Raw genomic sequence first — 15,184 nt, 5'->3', positions numbered from 1 at the left:
TGTGTACAAAATTCTCTCACATATCATACACACAACCACCTAATCAGAAATCATATAAGTTACTCACAATTTAATATCCTCTAGAACATTTTTTGACTGTGCTGATCCCAGAAAACAAGCTGGAATGTTGGACATTCTATAAGAAGAAAAACAAATATTCTGGAGTCATGTACACACTACAAATATCAACTTAATTCTTAAGGAATAAAGAAACAATGATGAACAATCCTCTTCTTTGCAATCTTCATTCTTTTTATAACTCACTGATTTAATAAACAAATTCCTTCGAAGGCCATATGAGAAAGCAAGTTGTTAAGGCAGGTTTTTCAAAAAGATTGTAAGCTCAAATTAAAGAGGTTTAAAATGTTTCTGTAACTTAAAATTATACTTCCATGTATACACTTCATATCAAGCTAAAGAGTAAGGGTAACCAAAAGAGAAAAGACTTTTGAGATATGGATGTAAACTGGCTTAGAGTTTGCCGTTACACAAATTTTTACTGGGGCCATCTGGTAGTCTTGGATTATAGAGAACTCAAGAAAGAAGGTAAGTCCTTCCACCAAAGGGTCATGTATCACTAATAAAGACAGAGCAACACTCACAGAAATGTGTTACGGGGAACTAGATTTTAACATACAGGATAGATTACATGTTTCCTTCATGGAAGAAAAAGAAAACATTACTGACTGAAGCTGGAGTACTTGGTCTTCCATCAAAGAAATAAGAGGAGAGATGACAAGGCCAATCTTGCCTACATACACAGGTGGGAACTGGAAGCACAAACTCTTTCCATATCCTGGAAATAAAAATAATACACTGATAGAAATAAAAATAAAGACTTGGTACTTTGATTTCTTCTTACAACATAGTTGGCTGAGATGAACCACTAACATTTTATCCTCTTATCCTCCTAACAGCTAATTCGTGCATAAATTTGAGCATCTAATCTCAGATCCCTCTCTTCTGAATTTTAAATCATTTGCATTTGTATTTATATTTTGAGAGTACAGTGAAAGATTACACCCTTGAAAACCTTTAAGTTTTATATTTTAGAGGACTACATTATTGCTTGAGTATAGCTTACCAGTTGCCATCACAACAACATTATCTCTTCTTTCTTCCAGTACAGAATGAATCACCTTCCACTGAACCCTGCAGGGTAAAAAGCAAAAGGCTATTTTGTTTTACTAACAAAAAACCCAAGGACAAGTTGAAACCTGTTTAGTTTTTTCGCTACCTCCAACAGAATTTGTTCTACATTTTTGAGCTTCAATACAAAAAATGTATAAACCCTGGAACTTTAAAACAGAGTCCCATGTGATCAAGCTCCCATTCAAGCTGATTTCACAATTACGAGTTTCAATTGGTATATGCATTAAATTTGATTACATATATCAAAAGTATAAAATAAATTCGAAGTTTCGTACCAGAAATCCAATAGAATCATCATTGATTTAAAATAAATAAAAGAAATGCTCCAGGGAAAGGACTGCCTGAGAAGGGAAATGAGGGAACTTTCTGGAATGACTTTAATGTTCCATATTTGACCAAAGGCTTAGGCTGGTTTGACCATCTCCTCGTATGTAAATTTTACATCAAAGAAATAAATCACAAACATATAGCTATAGTTAATGATTTATACGCTGAAGTACTTAAGGAGATGTGTAATGGTGTCCACAATTTACCTTGAAATGCATTTTTAAAATTGGATAGATTAAGGAATGGATAGAGAGGTGACAGATGAATACATGATAAAGCAAGGATAGTAAAATGTTGAATATACAGGTATTCATAGTAAAAAAAATTCTTTCAACTTTACAGTATCTTTGAAAATTTTTAAATAAAATACTGAGGGAAAAATCAATAGGCAAGGTGATCTTCTGATGTGCTGATAATGACCTATTTTTTCTTATGTGAGTGCTGGTTACACAGGGTGCCTAGTTTGTGAAAATTCATTCATCTGTACATTCATGTGCACTCTTCTGTATGTAGAACATAGTTTAATAAAAAAACCATTTAAGATCAAAGAAAAAGGGAAAGAAATGTCTCCATGGGTTAAATTTTAAATTCCCAGAATAGGAAAAATCCAGTCTAGATTTTTACATTCTTATTAATTTACTTGTTCTTCATCTCATTTTTATTCATCTCCTTTTAATACTTATAAATGTGCCCCTTAGACATAAATACATTTGAATACATTAAAACTGGTAAGATTATCACTGTTCTTCCAACTGTTGTCTTATGAATTTCCATTATATCAGCATGCTTTGGACAGTAAGATGTACAAAACAGACACACAGATATTTATTTAATGAAAAACAAGTCAGTGTTAAGTTAGATTAATTTATTGATGTATTTAAACTAGTTTCTACACAGAACTCTCTGTGGTAAAGAAAACCATTTTCCTCTCTTACAAAAACAATTTGCAGATATGAATTTTATATAAATATTATTTTAAAATAACTTTGTAGTCACAGGAAATACAGTATGGAATATATAAACTACAGTGAAGTTGTGCTATTACTATTATACGGATGGACTATTTGCCATTTTTCCTTTGTGTAAAAAATTATGAATATGCAATTTAATTAGGAGAGATTATACTCACGGTTTAAAACTTGAATGGCCAAAGTACTTCTTGAGGAAATTAATTTGCATTTCATTAGGTCCTGGTAATGAATGGTCTTAAAATAAAAGTAAAATGGCATTTACGTTAAAATATAAGTGATAGGGAATAAAAATTTTTATTTCATTGGCTTCTTTTAAAGAATTTGGTGAGGGGCGCGTGGGTGGCTCAGTTAGGCGTCTGACTTTGGCTCAGGTCATGATCTCACAGTTGAGTTTGAGCCATGCATCAGGCTCTGTGCTGACACAGCCTGGAGCCTGCTTTGGATTCTGTGTTTCTCCCTCACTGTCTACCCCTCCCCTGTGCACTCTCTCTCTCTCTCTCTCAAAAAATGTTTTTTTTAAAGAATACAGTGATAAATAACAAAGATTACGGTTTCCTGTCTTTTAAATCCAACTAATTTGGCCCTCTGGATACTAGTCATGACTCCAGTTACACACTTTATTACCTAATACCAAGGATTAGAACTGTGTTGTTCTACTACAAAGTGGTTCATATTTTGCCAACACTATAAGAAAACAATGTTTTGGAATTTGCTACAGTTCTAAAACGTAACATGTAGACCCAGCCATGGCAAGCAATATACCAATGCAAATGTCATAATACAACCAACTTTCAATTAATAGTAATCAGAAATTAAATGGTCACAAATAAAATCCAGAGATAAAATTAAATCTTATTTTAGTTACCACTCCACCAAATCTTTGGCCAAAATTTTAACTGCCTAGCACAATGGAGTTACGTTAACTTTTACTCAACTGATTTTTATTTTTTACTCAGGTTGAACAGTTCATGAGTGGCCAAGAAGAGCAAAGTATCAAGACCATTTACCTATAAACAAATGAAAACGTATTATACTTCTCAGCTTTAACAATTCCAAATAGAGAACTAAATTGATTTGAAGATACTATGTCTTGATTTAATACAAGAAAACAAACAGAATAACACTTTCTTTACCATCTTCATATACTTTCCACCTACAATATTTATGTTAATTTTCCTACATTATAACACTGATGAATCTAACTCTAGAGAGTGTTCTACTTCACGAGAAGACCCCATGGTTTGCCATAATGAATTCTGCTACTTAACGCTTGAATAACAGGAGGTCATTTCATGGATTCCTTATGATAGTTGGCATACACAGTATGAAAATTAGTCTGTTTTGCAGTCTGACATTGTGCCACTTGCTTTAAGTAATAAATTCCTGAAGAACAGAAACTATATCTATGTCTTTAACGATAATGTTTAATATAAGTAATTAAGGATTCTTATTAATGATTTCCTATTAATTTTTTGAATATAAAATATATTTCTTGAATAATATATAATATATATATATATTACCATATGCGCCAAATAACATACACATCACATCACATCACATCACCATATGCGCCAAATAACACAACATTTCTATTATGACACTTTTGTTAAAAGTAAGAATTATGCTTTATAAAGACCAAAGCACTAAGGGACTTAATAACAAGTTTTTAGGACCTTATTAATTATATGCCACAAAATCCTTGCCTCCAAAGTGTTTAAAAACTGGACCCTAAATTAGAGTCAGCGGTAGGTACCAGAGATGAGTCACTGCAAACATATTACAGCGCATACCTTCATCATCTCCTTCTTCTTTAATAGTTTCAAACTCATCTTCATCATCTTCAAAAGGAACATCCAGATTTCTGTCCATTTTTATGCCTTTTGAATGAATTGAATCTGCCGTGCCACTATTTAGATTTTCTAAAGACTGGAAGTTTAAAAGAAACCTTAGAAGCAAAACCATTGACAGTGTCGTATCTTTTTCACCAAACACAAAAGGAGTATTATTAACAGAACCTACAATTTTGTTCAAAGCTAACAGATGTGCAACCACTCTCACAAAAGAACATGTGTGCTCTGGTTTAAATATGTACTCAAGAGTGGTTTGTAAGGCACAAGGCCAAAGATGGAATACTTCCAGCATAAACAGGGTTCATTAATAGCATATAATGAACTGCCTATGGGGAAAGTTAACAAAATTTGAATAAAATTTGAATTTAAAACTTTTCTTCTTGGGGGCGCCTGGTGGCTCAGTCCATTAAGCGTCCAACTTCGGCTCAGGTCATGATCTCATGGTCCGGGAGTTTGAGCCCCACGCCGGACTCTGTGCTGACAGCTCAGAGCCTGGAGCCCACTTCAGATCCTGTGGCTCCCTCTCTCTGACCCTCCCCCATTCATGCTCTGTCTCTGTCTCAAAAATAAATAAACATTAAAAAAATTTTTTTTTTTTTAAACTTTTCTTCTTGGGGCGCCTGGGTGGCTCAGTTGGTTAAGCAAACAACTCTTGATTTCGGCCCTGGTCATGATCTCATGGTTTGTGGGATCCCAGGCTTCATACTGGGGATTCTCTCTCCCTCTCTCTCTAAATAAATAAACGAAGTTTAAAAAATACTTTAAACTTTTTTTTCCTTTATCATACTTCAATGTTTTCAATTGCCAAGAGGTAAATGCAGGTTTGACTATTATTTTATGAGTTTCTCCATATCATGTGTCAGCATAACATTTAAACAATAAACAAATAATAAATGTATTTTTTGTGAATTATGTGAACGTGTTTATGTGAATTGTGAAAACAACAATAAAATATTGTAATAATTTTAGGAAAGGAATATTACAAATGTGAAATAAAGCTACTCTTTATTTTGGCTTGACAATATTGGATTTTCTCCCCTAAATGAAGATTATCTATTTAAAGAATGTTAGGATATTTCAAAATTGTTTCATCTATATGGGTTTTTTTTGTTGTTTTTTTGTTTGTTTGTTTGTTTGTTTTTTACTGAGAAGTGACAGGAAGAATTATTAAACCACAGTTCTCATTTTCTCTTTTTATTAAACCGTCCACTTAATATATTTGACTTTAATAGCTTTTTTTTAAATTTTTTTTTTTAACGTTTATTTATTTTTGAGACAGAGAGAGACAGAGCATGAACAGGGGAGGGTCAGAGAGAGGGAGACAAATAATCTGAAACATGCTCCAGGCTCTGAGCTGTCAGCACAGAGCCTGACATGGGGCTCGAACTCACAGACCGCGAGATCATGACCTGAGCCGAAGTCGGCCGCTTAACCGACTGAGCCACCCAGGCACCCCGTTTAATAGCTTTTTTAAAAGTGTATTCATTTCAGGCCTGGAAACGAAAGAGTGATTCTGTTCCCGATTCTTCATTCAAGTCAACAAATATGCTTAGAAAAGCATTCTGAAAATAAAGTTCTCTCATATGTGCATCCAGATTGCCTTCTAAGAGGTTCAATATACAATGTAAGATTGTGGAAGTCTGCAAGTGTCCTCCAAATGCACTACTTGAACAGCATTCCGCAGAGAAATGGTTAATCAATAAAGGAGTACGATTTAGTATTTACATTCTATTATTGCTATTAGCTAATATTTATTAAACACTTAAGAAATGTCAGGCTCTGTACTAAGCTCTTCACAAATGACACCTTAAATAATAGTTACAGCTGTTAACTGAGTACCAAAAAGACTGAGAAACTTGCCCAAAGTCACACAGCAAATAAATGGAGAAGCTGGGATTCGAACCCACATCTAAATTCAGAATCCAAAAATAATTAATTAATTAATTAATTAATTCAGAATCCACATTCCCAGTCACTACCCACTACTCTGGCTCAAAACTAAAGAATCAGGACCCTAAACTCATTTCATTAGAAAGAAAAAAAATCACATCAACCTAAAGATGAGGAATTAAAGGTACACATTATGATGAACTTCTGTGTGTTTCTTCATTTTCAATTAATTTGGATAAATTTAAGCTTTGCTTTCTTATTGTCCATCCCTAGTTCATACCTGACAAAGAAACTGGAGGTTGGGTGAAATGATGGAAAATAGACTTATAAAATAGTATGTTCAACTGTGATAATAAGATAGGGGTAGATGAAACAACTTAAAACATTACAAAATTATATGTAATAACTATATCCATAGTAAATAAGACCTTTTCAAAGCAAGTGAAGAACAGTACTGAATGTATAACAACAGAGCTTCCAAATCAAAGGGGATACACATAGATGGGAAGAAAAAGAAACCTATTTCAATAGCAGAGGGCAAAATTGCTACCCATTTTCCAGGAAAAGATTTAAAAGAAGTGACCTGGGAGAAATATGTTTTCTAATATGTAAAAATTAGCGTACTACTAAAACACTATAAAGATGTAAAGAAATATGAAATGGAAAACAAAATCTAGGGGCGCCTGGGTGGCTCAGTCGGTTAAGTGTCTGACTTCAGCTCAGGTCATGATCTTGTGATCCGTGAGTTCGAGCCCTGCATCAGGCTCTGTGCTGACAGCTCAGATCCTGGAACCTGCCTCCGATTCTGTGTCTCCCTCTCTCTCTCTGCCCCTTCCCCGCTCACGCTGTCTCTCTGTCTCTCAATAATAAATAAATAAATGTTAAAAAAAAAAATTTAAAAAAAAAACAGAAACAAAATCTAATGATTATGTAATTGACAGTAATCACACTGTGGGAGGACATTTAGAATTAGGTAATATTTTACTTAATTAAATTCCATTTTTAAGGAACTGGAAGCAAATTTCCATAATTTCAAACATACCTTAATCATCTCTAGTTCTAAATCTTCATCACTTTCAATTACATAAGATACATCCTCTTCATTATCCTTGGAAAATAAATCCTTTAAAAAAATAGTATTTCAAACATTAATTTTCCAATGTAATTGACTCAATACCCTGTTTTCTACAAAATAAAGTTACTATGCATGAGATATCTTTAGACAACTTTCTCTTCTTCTCCAGTAGATAAATTTATAATACATATTTATATGTTTATATGACACACAGATAGAAAGGGAGAGAGGGTGGTAAGGAAGAAGAGAAAGAGGGAGGAATAAATAGATGCAAAGAAACAAAGAACCAAAGAAAAGGAGAATGAAGGAAATGTAACTGGAAAGATAGACAAGACAGACTGACTTGAAATAAAACCCCCCACAAGCTAAAAGTGAGTACAAAGTGACAAGTTCGACAATGGTTAAACAATATCAAACTGTGTTTCCCGACTTGAGTACAAGAACCTCCTTACAATGTTGAAAAATTCCATTCCATTCCATTCCATTCCATTCCCATTCCCATTCCATTCCAGGAACAACAGGTGTTCTTTTATATCTACTGATTTTAGGAGCTCACAAAAAAGCTGCTATGACTGTTAATAATACCTTTAGATTAATCACTTTTACAAACAGTACCTACATATATTTGAAAAACTGTATCAGATATGTTATTTATTCAGATATTGCAAAGGTTCGGATATGAGGAAACTTTGCAATTTGGCAATTCCCAGGAAGCAAGCGTCCAACAGCATGGGAACCTACACAAAAAAAATGCAGAAGGACCCGAAAAAAGTCCAATCTTTAAACTGAAAGTAGGAAAAGGTAGTCTAGCCATAATTAACCTGCAAAAATTAAGCCTTCAAAAAGGATTTTAAAGTAAGTTTTATAGAAAGAGAAAAAAATTCTTTTACTATTATTTTACCCTTTTAAATAGGGTCTTTAATGAATAAAGAAAAAAATTGCTAATGGTTATTACACAATAAGAATGGCAATAATTGGGGTAAAAGATGGCAGTGAGATCATTAAATTTTGATCATTCTATATCATTTTATGAAACCTATCATCTTAAAATGTATACCTAATATGAAATTTCCAAAAGGTTAAAGGTTGATGTAGCCATTAGCAAAAGATATTTCCTAAAAGGGGAATATGTTTTACAAGTGGTTGGGGTGAAAACAGCTTGAAAATCTTTTTTTTACTTTTTAAATTTTTTATTTTTATTTTTATTTTTTGAGAGAGACAGCAAGCACATGCATGCACATGAAAAGGGCAGGGACAGAGGGAGAGGAAGACAGAGAATCTTAAGCAGACTCCATGCCCAGTGCAGAGTCTCACGTCAGGTTTGATCTCACAACCATGAGATCACAACCTGTGCTGAAATCAAGAGTTGGACACTTAACCAACTGAGCCGCCCAGATGCCCCTTGAAAATCATTTTAAAAAAAATTTTTTTAACGTTTATTTTTTATTTTTGGGACAGAGAGAGACAGAGCATGAACGGGGGAGGGGCAGAGAGAGAGAAGGAGACCCAGAATCAGAAGCAGGCTCCAGGCTCTGAGCCATCAGCCCAGAGCCTGACGTGGGGCTCAAACTCACGGACTGCGAGATCGTGACCTGAGCTGAAGTCGGACGTTTAACCGACTGAGCCACCCAAAATAAAACGCATTAATATGTAGGTAGAAGTGATTACTAATATAGTTACCAAACAGAGAATTTCTCAAATACTAAGATTTTGATTGCCACTAGAAAACTGAAAAGGGAAATAACCTTATTATATGACTTTCAAATTTAATTTTAAAAACGTAAAACTTCATTATTGCAAAATAAAATGCATAAAATTCTACCAAATATGGACATCATAGGTAATTTTCTAAACTAAGGAAAAACAAATGAGACAAAAGTATAGGCTATATGATGTCTCTTTTTATGGTTTGTCTTTACAATAAAAGAAACACAAAGATTTTTCTAATACAACCTCATTATTTCAAAAAATATCCTTAACTTAGCCAGGAGAAAAACATTACCTCACAAATTAAACTAATAAAATCAGAACATAATAAGAAATCTAAACATGAAATTGACAAAGAATATAGAAGTTTAACAACAATTAAGAAAAAAACAGGTCAAGACTCTCTGGATGGCAGGAAAGGGTAGTGTCAGGCAAAAATATCAGTTTGTTAGAAACCCTCTTACAACAGCAAGTAAAGAAAATCTGTATGAGGAAATAAAACTACTTCCAAAGCAAATTTGGAAGAGTAAACACTAGTAGGTATATAGGAAATCCACAAAAAAAAAAAAGAAAAAAGAAAAAAACCCAGAGTTATCTATTATATAAAAATCAGGAGAAATGTTAAAATAGCAAAGTACAATGAATGTGTACTGACACTTTAAAATCTTTTCATTGTAAGACCGTAAGTTGCTGCTTATTAGACTCAGTCAAAGCAGCAAACTAGAGCTCACGTGTCAAATTCAGCCCACTTTTTGTTTTTGTTAGTAAAGTTTTACTTGAATGCAAATAAGCTCATTTGTTTACATTTGTCTATAGTTGCTCTCACATTAAATTGGCAGAACTGAACAGTTATAACAGGAACTGTGTGGTCTGCAAAGCCTAAAATGTTCACTATCTGCCCTTTTACAGAAAAACATCAGCAAACCCCTAGTAGTGAATGAAAATTGTTTTCTCTTTTTTTTTAGTACCTCAGGAGATTTGCAAGTAACATCACTAAGAACTTTTTCCTGAGCCTGCTGCTCCAAAATCTGTAGTTCATATTCTGTAATATCTAATGAGTGCAAACAAATTCTTTCTGTGTTCTCTCTCAACTTATTGTCTTCTTCTAATACATCTTCAAGCCCATCTTCTCTTTGTTTTACTTCATTTCCAAGTACATTTTCCTCATCATGTTTAATTATATCAAGTGTTGTGTCCCACGTCTCATCTTTAACTTTAGTAAAACTTTCATGTTCTCTAATTTGTTTCTGTTGTACTCCATCAGCAGTTGGATTTTCCAATGGTGATAAGTGAAAATTAGCACTGGGCCTCAGTTCAGTCTCAGTTGAACCAAATATTGTCTTCCTCCATGAATACAGATTTTCTGAAATATCATTTAATAGTGTAGAAATCCTAAAAAAAATTAAGAAAGGGTAATTCAACTTTAACTGCAATAACTATGAACACAAGTCATAATGCTTTTTAGTAAGTACAAGCTTTCTAGCCTGACCTTCACTTAAAAGACAAATTGGATTAAAATTATTCTTCATTCCCTAATAACCACTATATGCTTATGGCTGTGGGTTACTCTCTAGTACTGTAAGACACTTCTGTATTTAACTTGTACACATACTAAGCATATATGCTAATATGCTTGTTGACTTGTAGGCTTACTAGTGTCAGTAGCGTTTAGTCCCAAACTAATTATTTATGCCAGTTACACTTTTTGTGACAATTAATTTAAATGTAAGTCAAATCGATGATACATGACCACCAAAAAAAAATTTGTTTTAAGTTGAACATGCTGAAAGACTCAGCAAATTTCCTTTTTTATAAAAAAAGTTCTGATTAACTATAGTCAAAACAACCAAAAAAGTTTGGAGGAAAAATCTTAAAAACTCCTAGGACTCTGCATTCAGATTGTTTCAAGTGTCTTAAGTTTTCACTCCTAATTTTAAAGAAACTAAAACTAGAAATTGCAAATGATACACAATGGGCATGAGTTAAAAAAGAAACTCCAAAGAGCAGTCCTATATTTAATGAAAAAGCCATGATAAATATAAAAAGACTGAGAAACAAATATATACTAATATGTTAAATTAAAAGAAAATTTTTATGATCCTATATTTTAACTAACTTTTTCAATTTGCTGATCAATTACTAGTCCCAACTGTAACACATAAGAGTGTTTATGTTATAATTCAAAAATGATGTTGTTTAGCATAGTCAATAATCACAAAACTAGAATATATTCTTTGGAATAAGAAAAAAAACTTCCCATCAGTGGACAAGTAAGAAAATATGGAGAGGCTATATGTGAATAAATATGATACGAATTTTTTTTAAGTTTATTTATTTTGAAAGAGAGCATGAGCAGGGAAGAGACAGAGAGCAGGAGAGAGAGAGAATCCCAAGCAGACTCCACACCACCAGCATGGACCTGATGGGGGCTTGAACTCATGAACCAGGAGATCATGACCTGAGCTGAAACCAAGAGTTGGACACTTAACCAACTGAACCATCCAGGTGCCCCATGATAAGAATTTCTTAACTCGTTAATTATAGTTGCTAATAATAGCATTTTAACTAAGTGACTTTAAACATCTATTTATAACCAAACCTGCAAAGGGAAACCACAGCTAGAGTGTAAATTTTTTTTTAATGTTTATTTTTAAGAGAGAGAGAGAGAGAGAGAGAGGGAAAGCAAGTGTGAGCAGAGGAGGGGCAGAGAGAAGGAGAGGGAAACACAAAATCCGAAGTAGGCTCCAGGCTCTGAACTGTCAGCATAGAGCCCGACACAGGGCTCAAACTCACGAACCGTGAGATTATGACCTGAGCCAAAGTTGGACGCTTAACCAACCAAGTCACCCAGGATCCCCTAGCGTGTAAAATGAGACACACTATCTTGTCTGTTGGTAATAGGGTTTATTAAAACAATTTTTAGTTACTTCATAAAAGTGGAAGTTAGGGGGAGAAAAGAGAATATGATAAGCAAAGAGACATTTTTACTATTTAGTTAACAATTTTGTTTAGCTCTTCTAATTCTTCTGTATTGAAATTAATAATAAAATCTGACATGACTTTTAAAGTTTTATATTGATGATTCGAATAAAAATTTGATCATTTATGGGAATAAACTATCAAAACTGCTGAGTTGTTTCATGATTTTTTCCCATGCTAAAAATAGCACCAAAGTTGGGCTCAAGCTTAAGTTGACAAATCTACATTAATACAAACAAAATCAAAATTAAATTCAAAACCTAAAAACTCACTAATTCTAACATTCTAAAATTGTTCAAATCTTATGGAGAACAGTTAGCATTATACTTAGGTATTCAAATATAAGAACCACACATAAATAGTTTAGGAGAAACAGATATGTGACATCATTAAATTGTTAAATGCATGGTAATGTTGTAACATATAAATACAGCAACAGTGACATACAGATTGACAAGACTGTAAGAGCTTATTTATTCTGTGCTAACATCAGAGGATGACATGCCTCACGTGAGGTAACTATTTACTCTAACAAATATCAAAGGCTATCTTCTTCAGTAAGGCATAATATACTTTTCCTTCTCTCTTGGAATTGTTATTATGCATATTAGTAGCCTACAGAAAGCATCAGCACCCAAAAGAATGCCAAGGACAGGACAACAATACAAGAGATGTATAATGAATTTAAATCAACAGCTAAGAAGTATTGTACAATCCAATACCTTCCAGGTTCACTGAAGCATAAAACTGTCCCCTCCTCTAACAGACCTCAATTGACTCTACCTTTAAAGTTCTCACTTCTAATTTTTATAGTTTTTTCCACTCTTTCACAGATTGCCACCTTTAACTTCCAGGTGTGGTCATGTGCACACCCTTCCTTATCCATGCCTGGTTTTCACTTTAACTGGATATCCAAGCTTATCAAACTGTATCTATAAACAAAAAGCAAATAGGTTCTGAATGGGTTTCATCCACTATGTACTTCAGTGAGTTTGAATTCATGCTTAGGGCATGTATTTTGGCATTCAGAGGACTTTTTTGCTCCCCCTTGGTTCTAATGTGTAATTTGGTAAGTTAGGTATTATGCAGACTTCTCACAAAGAATCTGAAATAAGAAATTTAACTAGTCCTTGTTTGACACTGAAACTTGACAAGATCTTTCTTTACTAAAGATGAATCCAGTATTTCCTATTCTCAAGTTCTAACAACACTTATATAGCTTTGTTATTACAAAGCAAAGCATTAATGAGACATAATCTACATTTAATAGACAGTCTAACTGCTGGAACAAAAATCTGGAATACAGTAAATACCATGTAAACAGTGATTATTTTTCTTTCATGGAGGGAAAAATATAAAATTGAATATGAAATGGCTCTACTGGTACCTGTCCCCATTTGACAGTCAGTCTTTCAGAGAAACTCTGTTACATAAAAACCACTAAAACAAACTAGGGGGAAAAAGGACTTTGAAAAAGATCTGATTTTCTGTATCATATTTTGAAATATCACAGTCAACATATATCACAAATCTCATCCCCCAAAAATACATGAACATTGCATTTTGTCAAAATCAGAATTCTATTTCAACAAACTGCTGACATTCCTACAAAGTATTTTTGCCTCAATATTATATTACTACATTGTAATCATTCCATATTCAAGAGTATTCCTGATTTTAGAGGAAGTCATTCAGCAATTAAGGCTCCAGCAAGGCCTAGTCCCTGAAAGAGTCAGCTACAAGGCACCAGTAATCCAACCTCTATTAATCCAAATATCTCAAATTATCTAGGGCTTTAGCTATAAAATTACATTTAAAATGTAATGCCTCTTGTTCTAACAGTGTCCTGATTAGGTAGAATTCCTATTTAATAATCAGATTAAAAAAACCAGAAAAATGAAGCTACTAAATATAAAGTGTTTTTATTTATACATTTTAGGTGACCAAACTGTAAATATAATTAAATGAGAGATGCCCATAAACAAAAGAAAAAGACAACATTGAATCTAAAATATTTTCCTTTCTGTGAACTTCTGAATTTTATTTTACTTTGTTTCATAAAACATCCTACAGAGCAGACAGAAAAGCCTTAAGCTTTTGATCTGCAATGTAACAACTGGAAAGGTATTTCTCAAATTTACACATCAGTCCATGTATATTTCTATGAATCAAGCAAATTGCTATGAATCTACCATAATGAAAAGTAATTCTTTATAAATAGGAATGTACAGTAAGAACAAACACAATTGGTAAAAACAGGTAATATTTAACCTCTGTGGATCTTCCAATTTTTTCAAAGTGTCAGGAAGACGCTTAGCCAGATCCATCATATCCTCAGATACTGAAATCAGTTGTTTCTTCACATCACTAGATAGCATTTCTTCCTCTGGAAAAAAACAATCAATATCACTTTTCAAACCACAAAGCAGGGCTCACATTTTCCTTTTCTTTCTGTAAGTGAGTTCCAACAAAAGAACTTCTTTATCCTATCTCCACATCACCTTAGTCACTTTACGTCCCTTTCAAACTTTTACTACTTAAATTTTAAATAAATTTCAAATGATCTGTATTCATACATATTACAACCAGTGGTTATCAACCTAATCAGAAGACGGTGGAAATGAGCATCTGAACCCATCTACATTATTTCAAGATCGGAAATCAGCATAACATCACTTGGGCTGTTACTTACAAAAAATAGTTTGGTAAACATAACCTTAGCCAACAGCCATTCCTCACTTCCCTAGTTATTAGGACCAAAATAAAATACAAGCCTTTCCTATCAGCAATCATCTTCCAAACCCTCAGTTTCATTCTGTCTGGTGCATCGTTCCCCATCCACACCACACCTGCCCTCCTTTCCAAGCCCTTCCCCTGCTTAGAATTTCTTACACTTCCTCACCATCTTCTCTTGTCCTTCAAAAGTCCAGCTCCTCTGATGCATGTGACATGGGGTTACACCATCTGCTAGTCCTGCTTGCTGCACCTTGTAACCTCAAAATCACAACCTTTCATTCACTGAAGGTTTTACTGCCTGGCTCACTGTCTTTCCCTTTACTACTACTCCTGTGGTCATTCCTAGTGATTTTACCACTCACAGATGCTCCGCCTAAAAGGGTGGCCTTCTCAGTGCTTTGATCCTTCCGTTTCCAACAATCTTTTCCTCAGCTGACCTCAGCCACCTATTCCTATAGTCATTTGACCTTATAATTGCCAATAAAGTCACTACT

General features: G+C 33.7%; 1 protein-coding gene across 5 annotated transcripts in view; it reads right to left on the bottom strand.

Moving 5' to 3' along the window:
* WRN (WRN RecQ like helicase) overlaps window positions 1-15,184 on the bottom strand; it is a 146,141-nt gene that overhangs the window by 76,732 nt on the left and 54,225 nt on the right. For all 5 annotated transcript variants that reach the window (XM_015062676.3, XM_027077326.2, XM_027077325.2 and 2 more), the window contains 8 exons: window positions 14,226-14,340; window positions 9,944-10,367; window positions 7,236-7,316; window positions 4,244-4,379; window positions 2,609-2,684; window positions 1,085-1,152; window positions 688-796; window positions 68-136 (listed from right to left, as the gene is read on the bottom strand). In XM_015062676.3, coding sequence (XP_014918162.3) covers window positions 68-136; window positions 688-796; window positions 1,085-1,152; window positions 2,609-2,684; window positions 4,244-4,379; window positions 7,236-7,316; window positions 9,944-10,367; window positions 14,226-14,340 — 1,078 coding nt within the window. The remainder of the gene's footprint in view (window positions 1-67; window positions 137-687; window positions 797-1,084; window positions 1,153-2,608; window positions 2,685-4,243; window positions 4,380-7,235; window positions 7,317-9,943; window positions 10,368-14,225; window positions 14,341-15,184) is intronic.

The sequence above is a fragment of the Acinonyx jubatus genome, chromosome B1 (genome assembly GCF_027475565.1).
Source record: "Acinonyx jubatus isolate Ajub_Pintada_27869175 chromosome B1, VMU_Ajub_asm_v1.0, whole genome shotgun sequence".
NCBI classification, from domain to species: Eukaryota; Metazoa; Chordata; class Mammalia; order Carnivora; family Felidae; genus Acinonyx; species Acinonyx jubatus.
The sequence above is the reverse complement of the archived record's forward strand: the minus strand, read 5'-3'. Positions and strand labels throughout refer to the sequence as shown.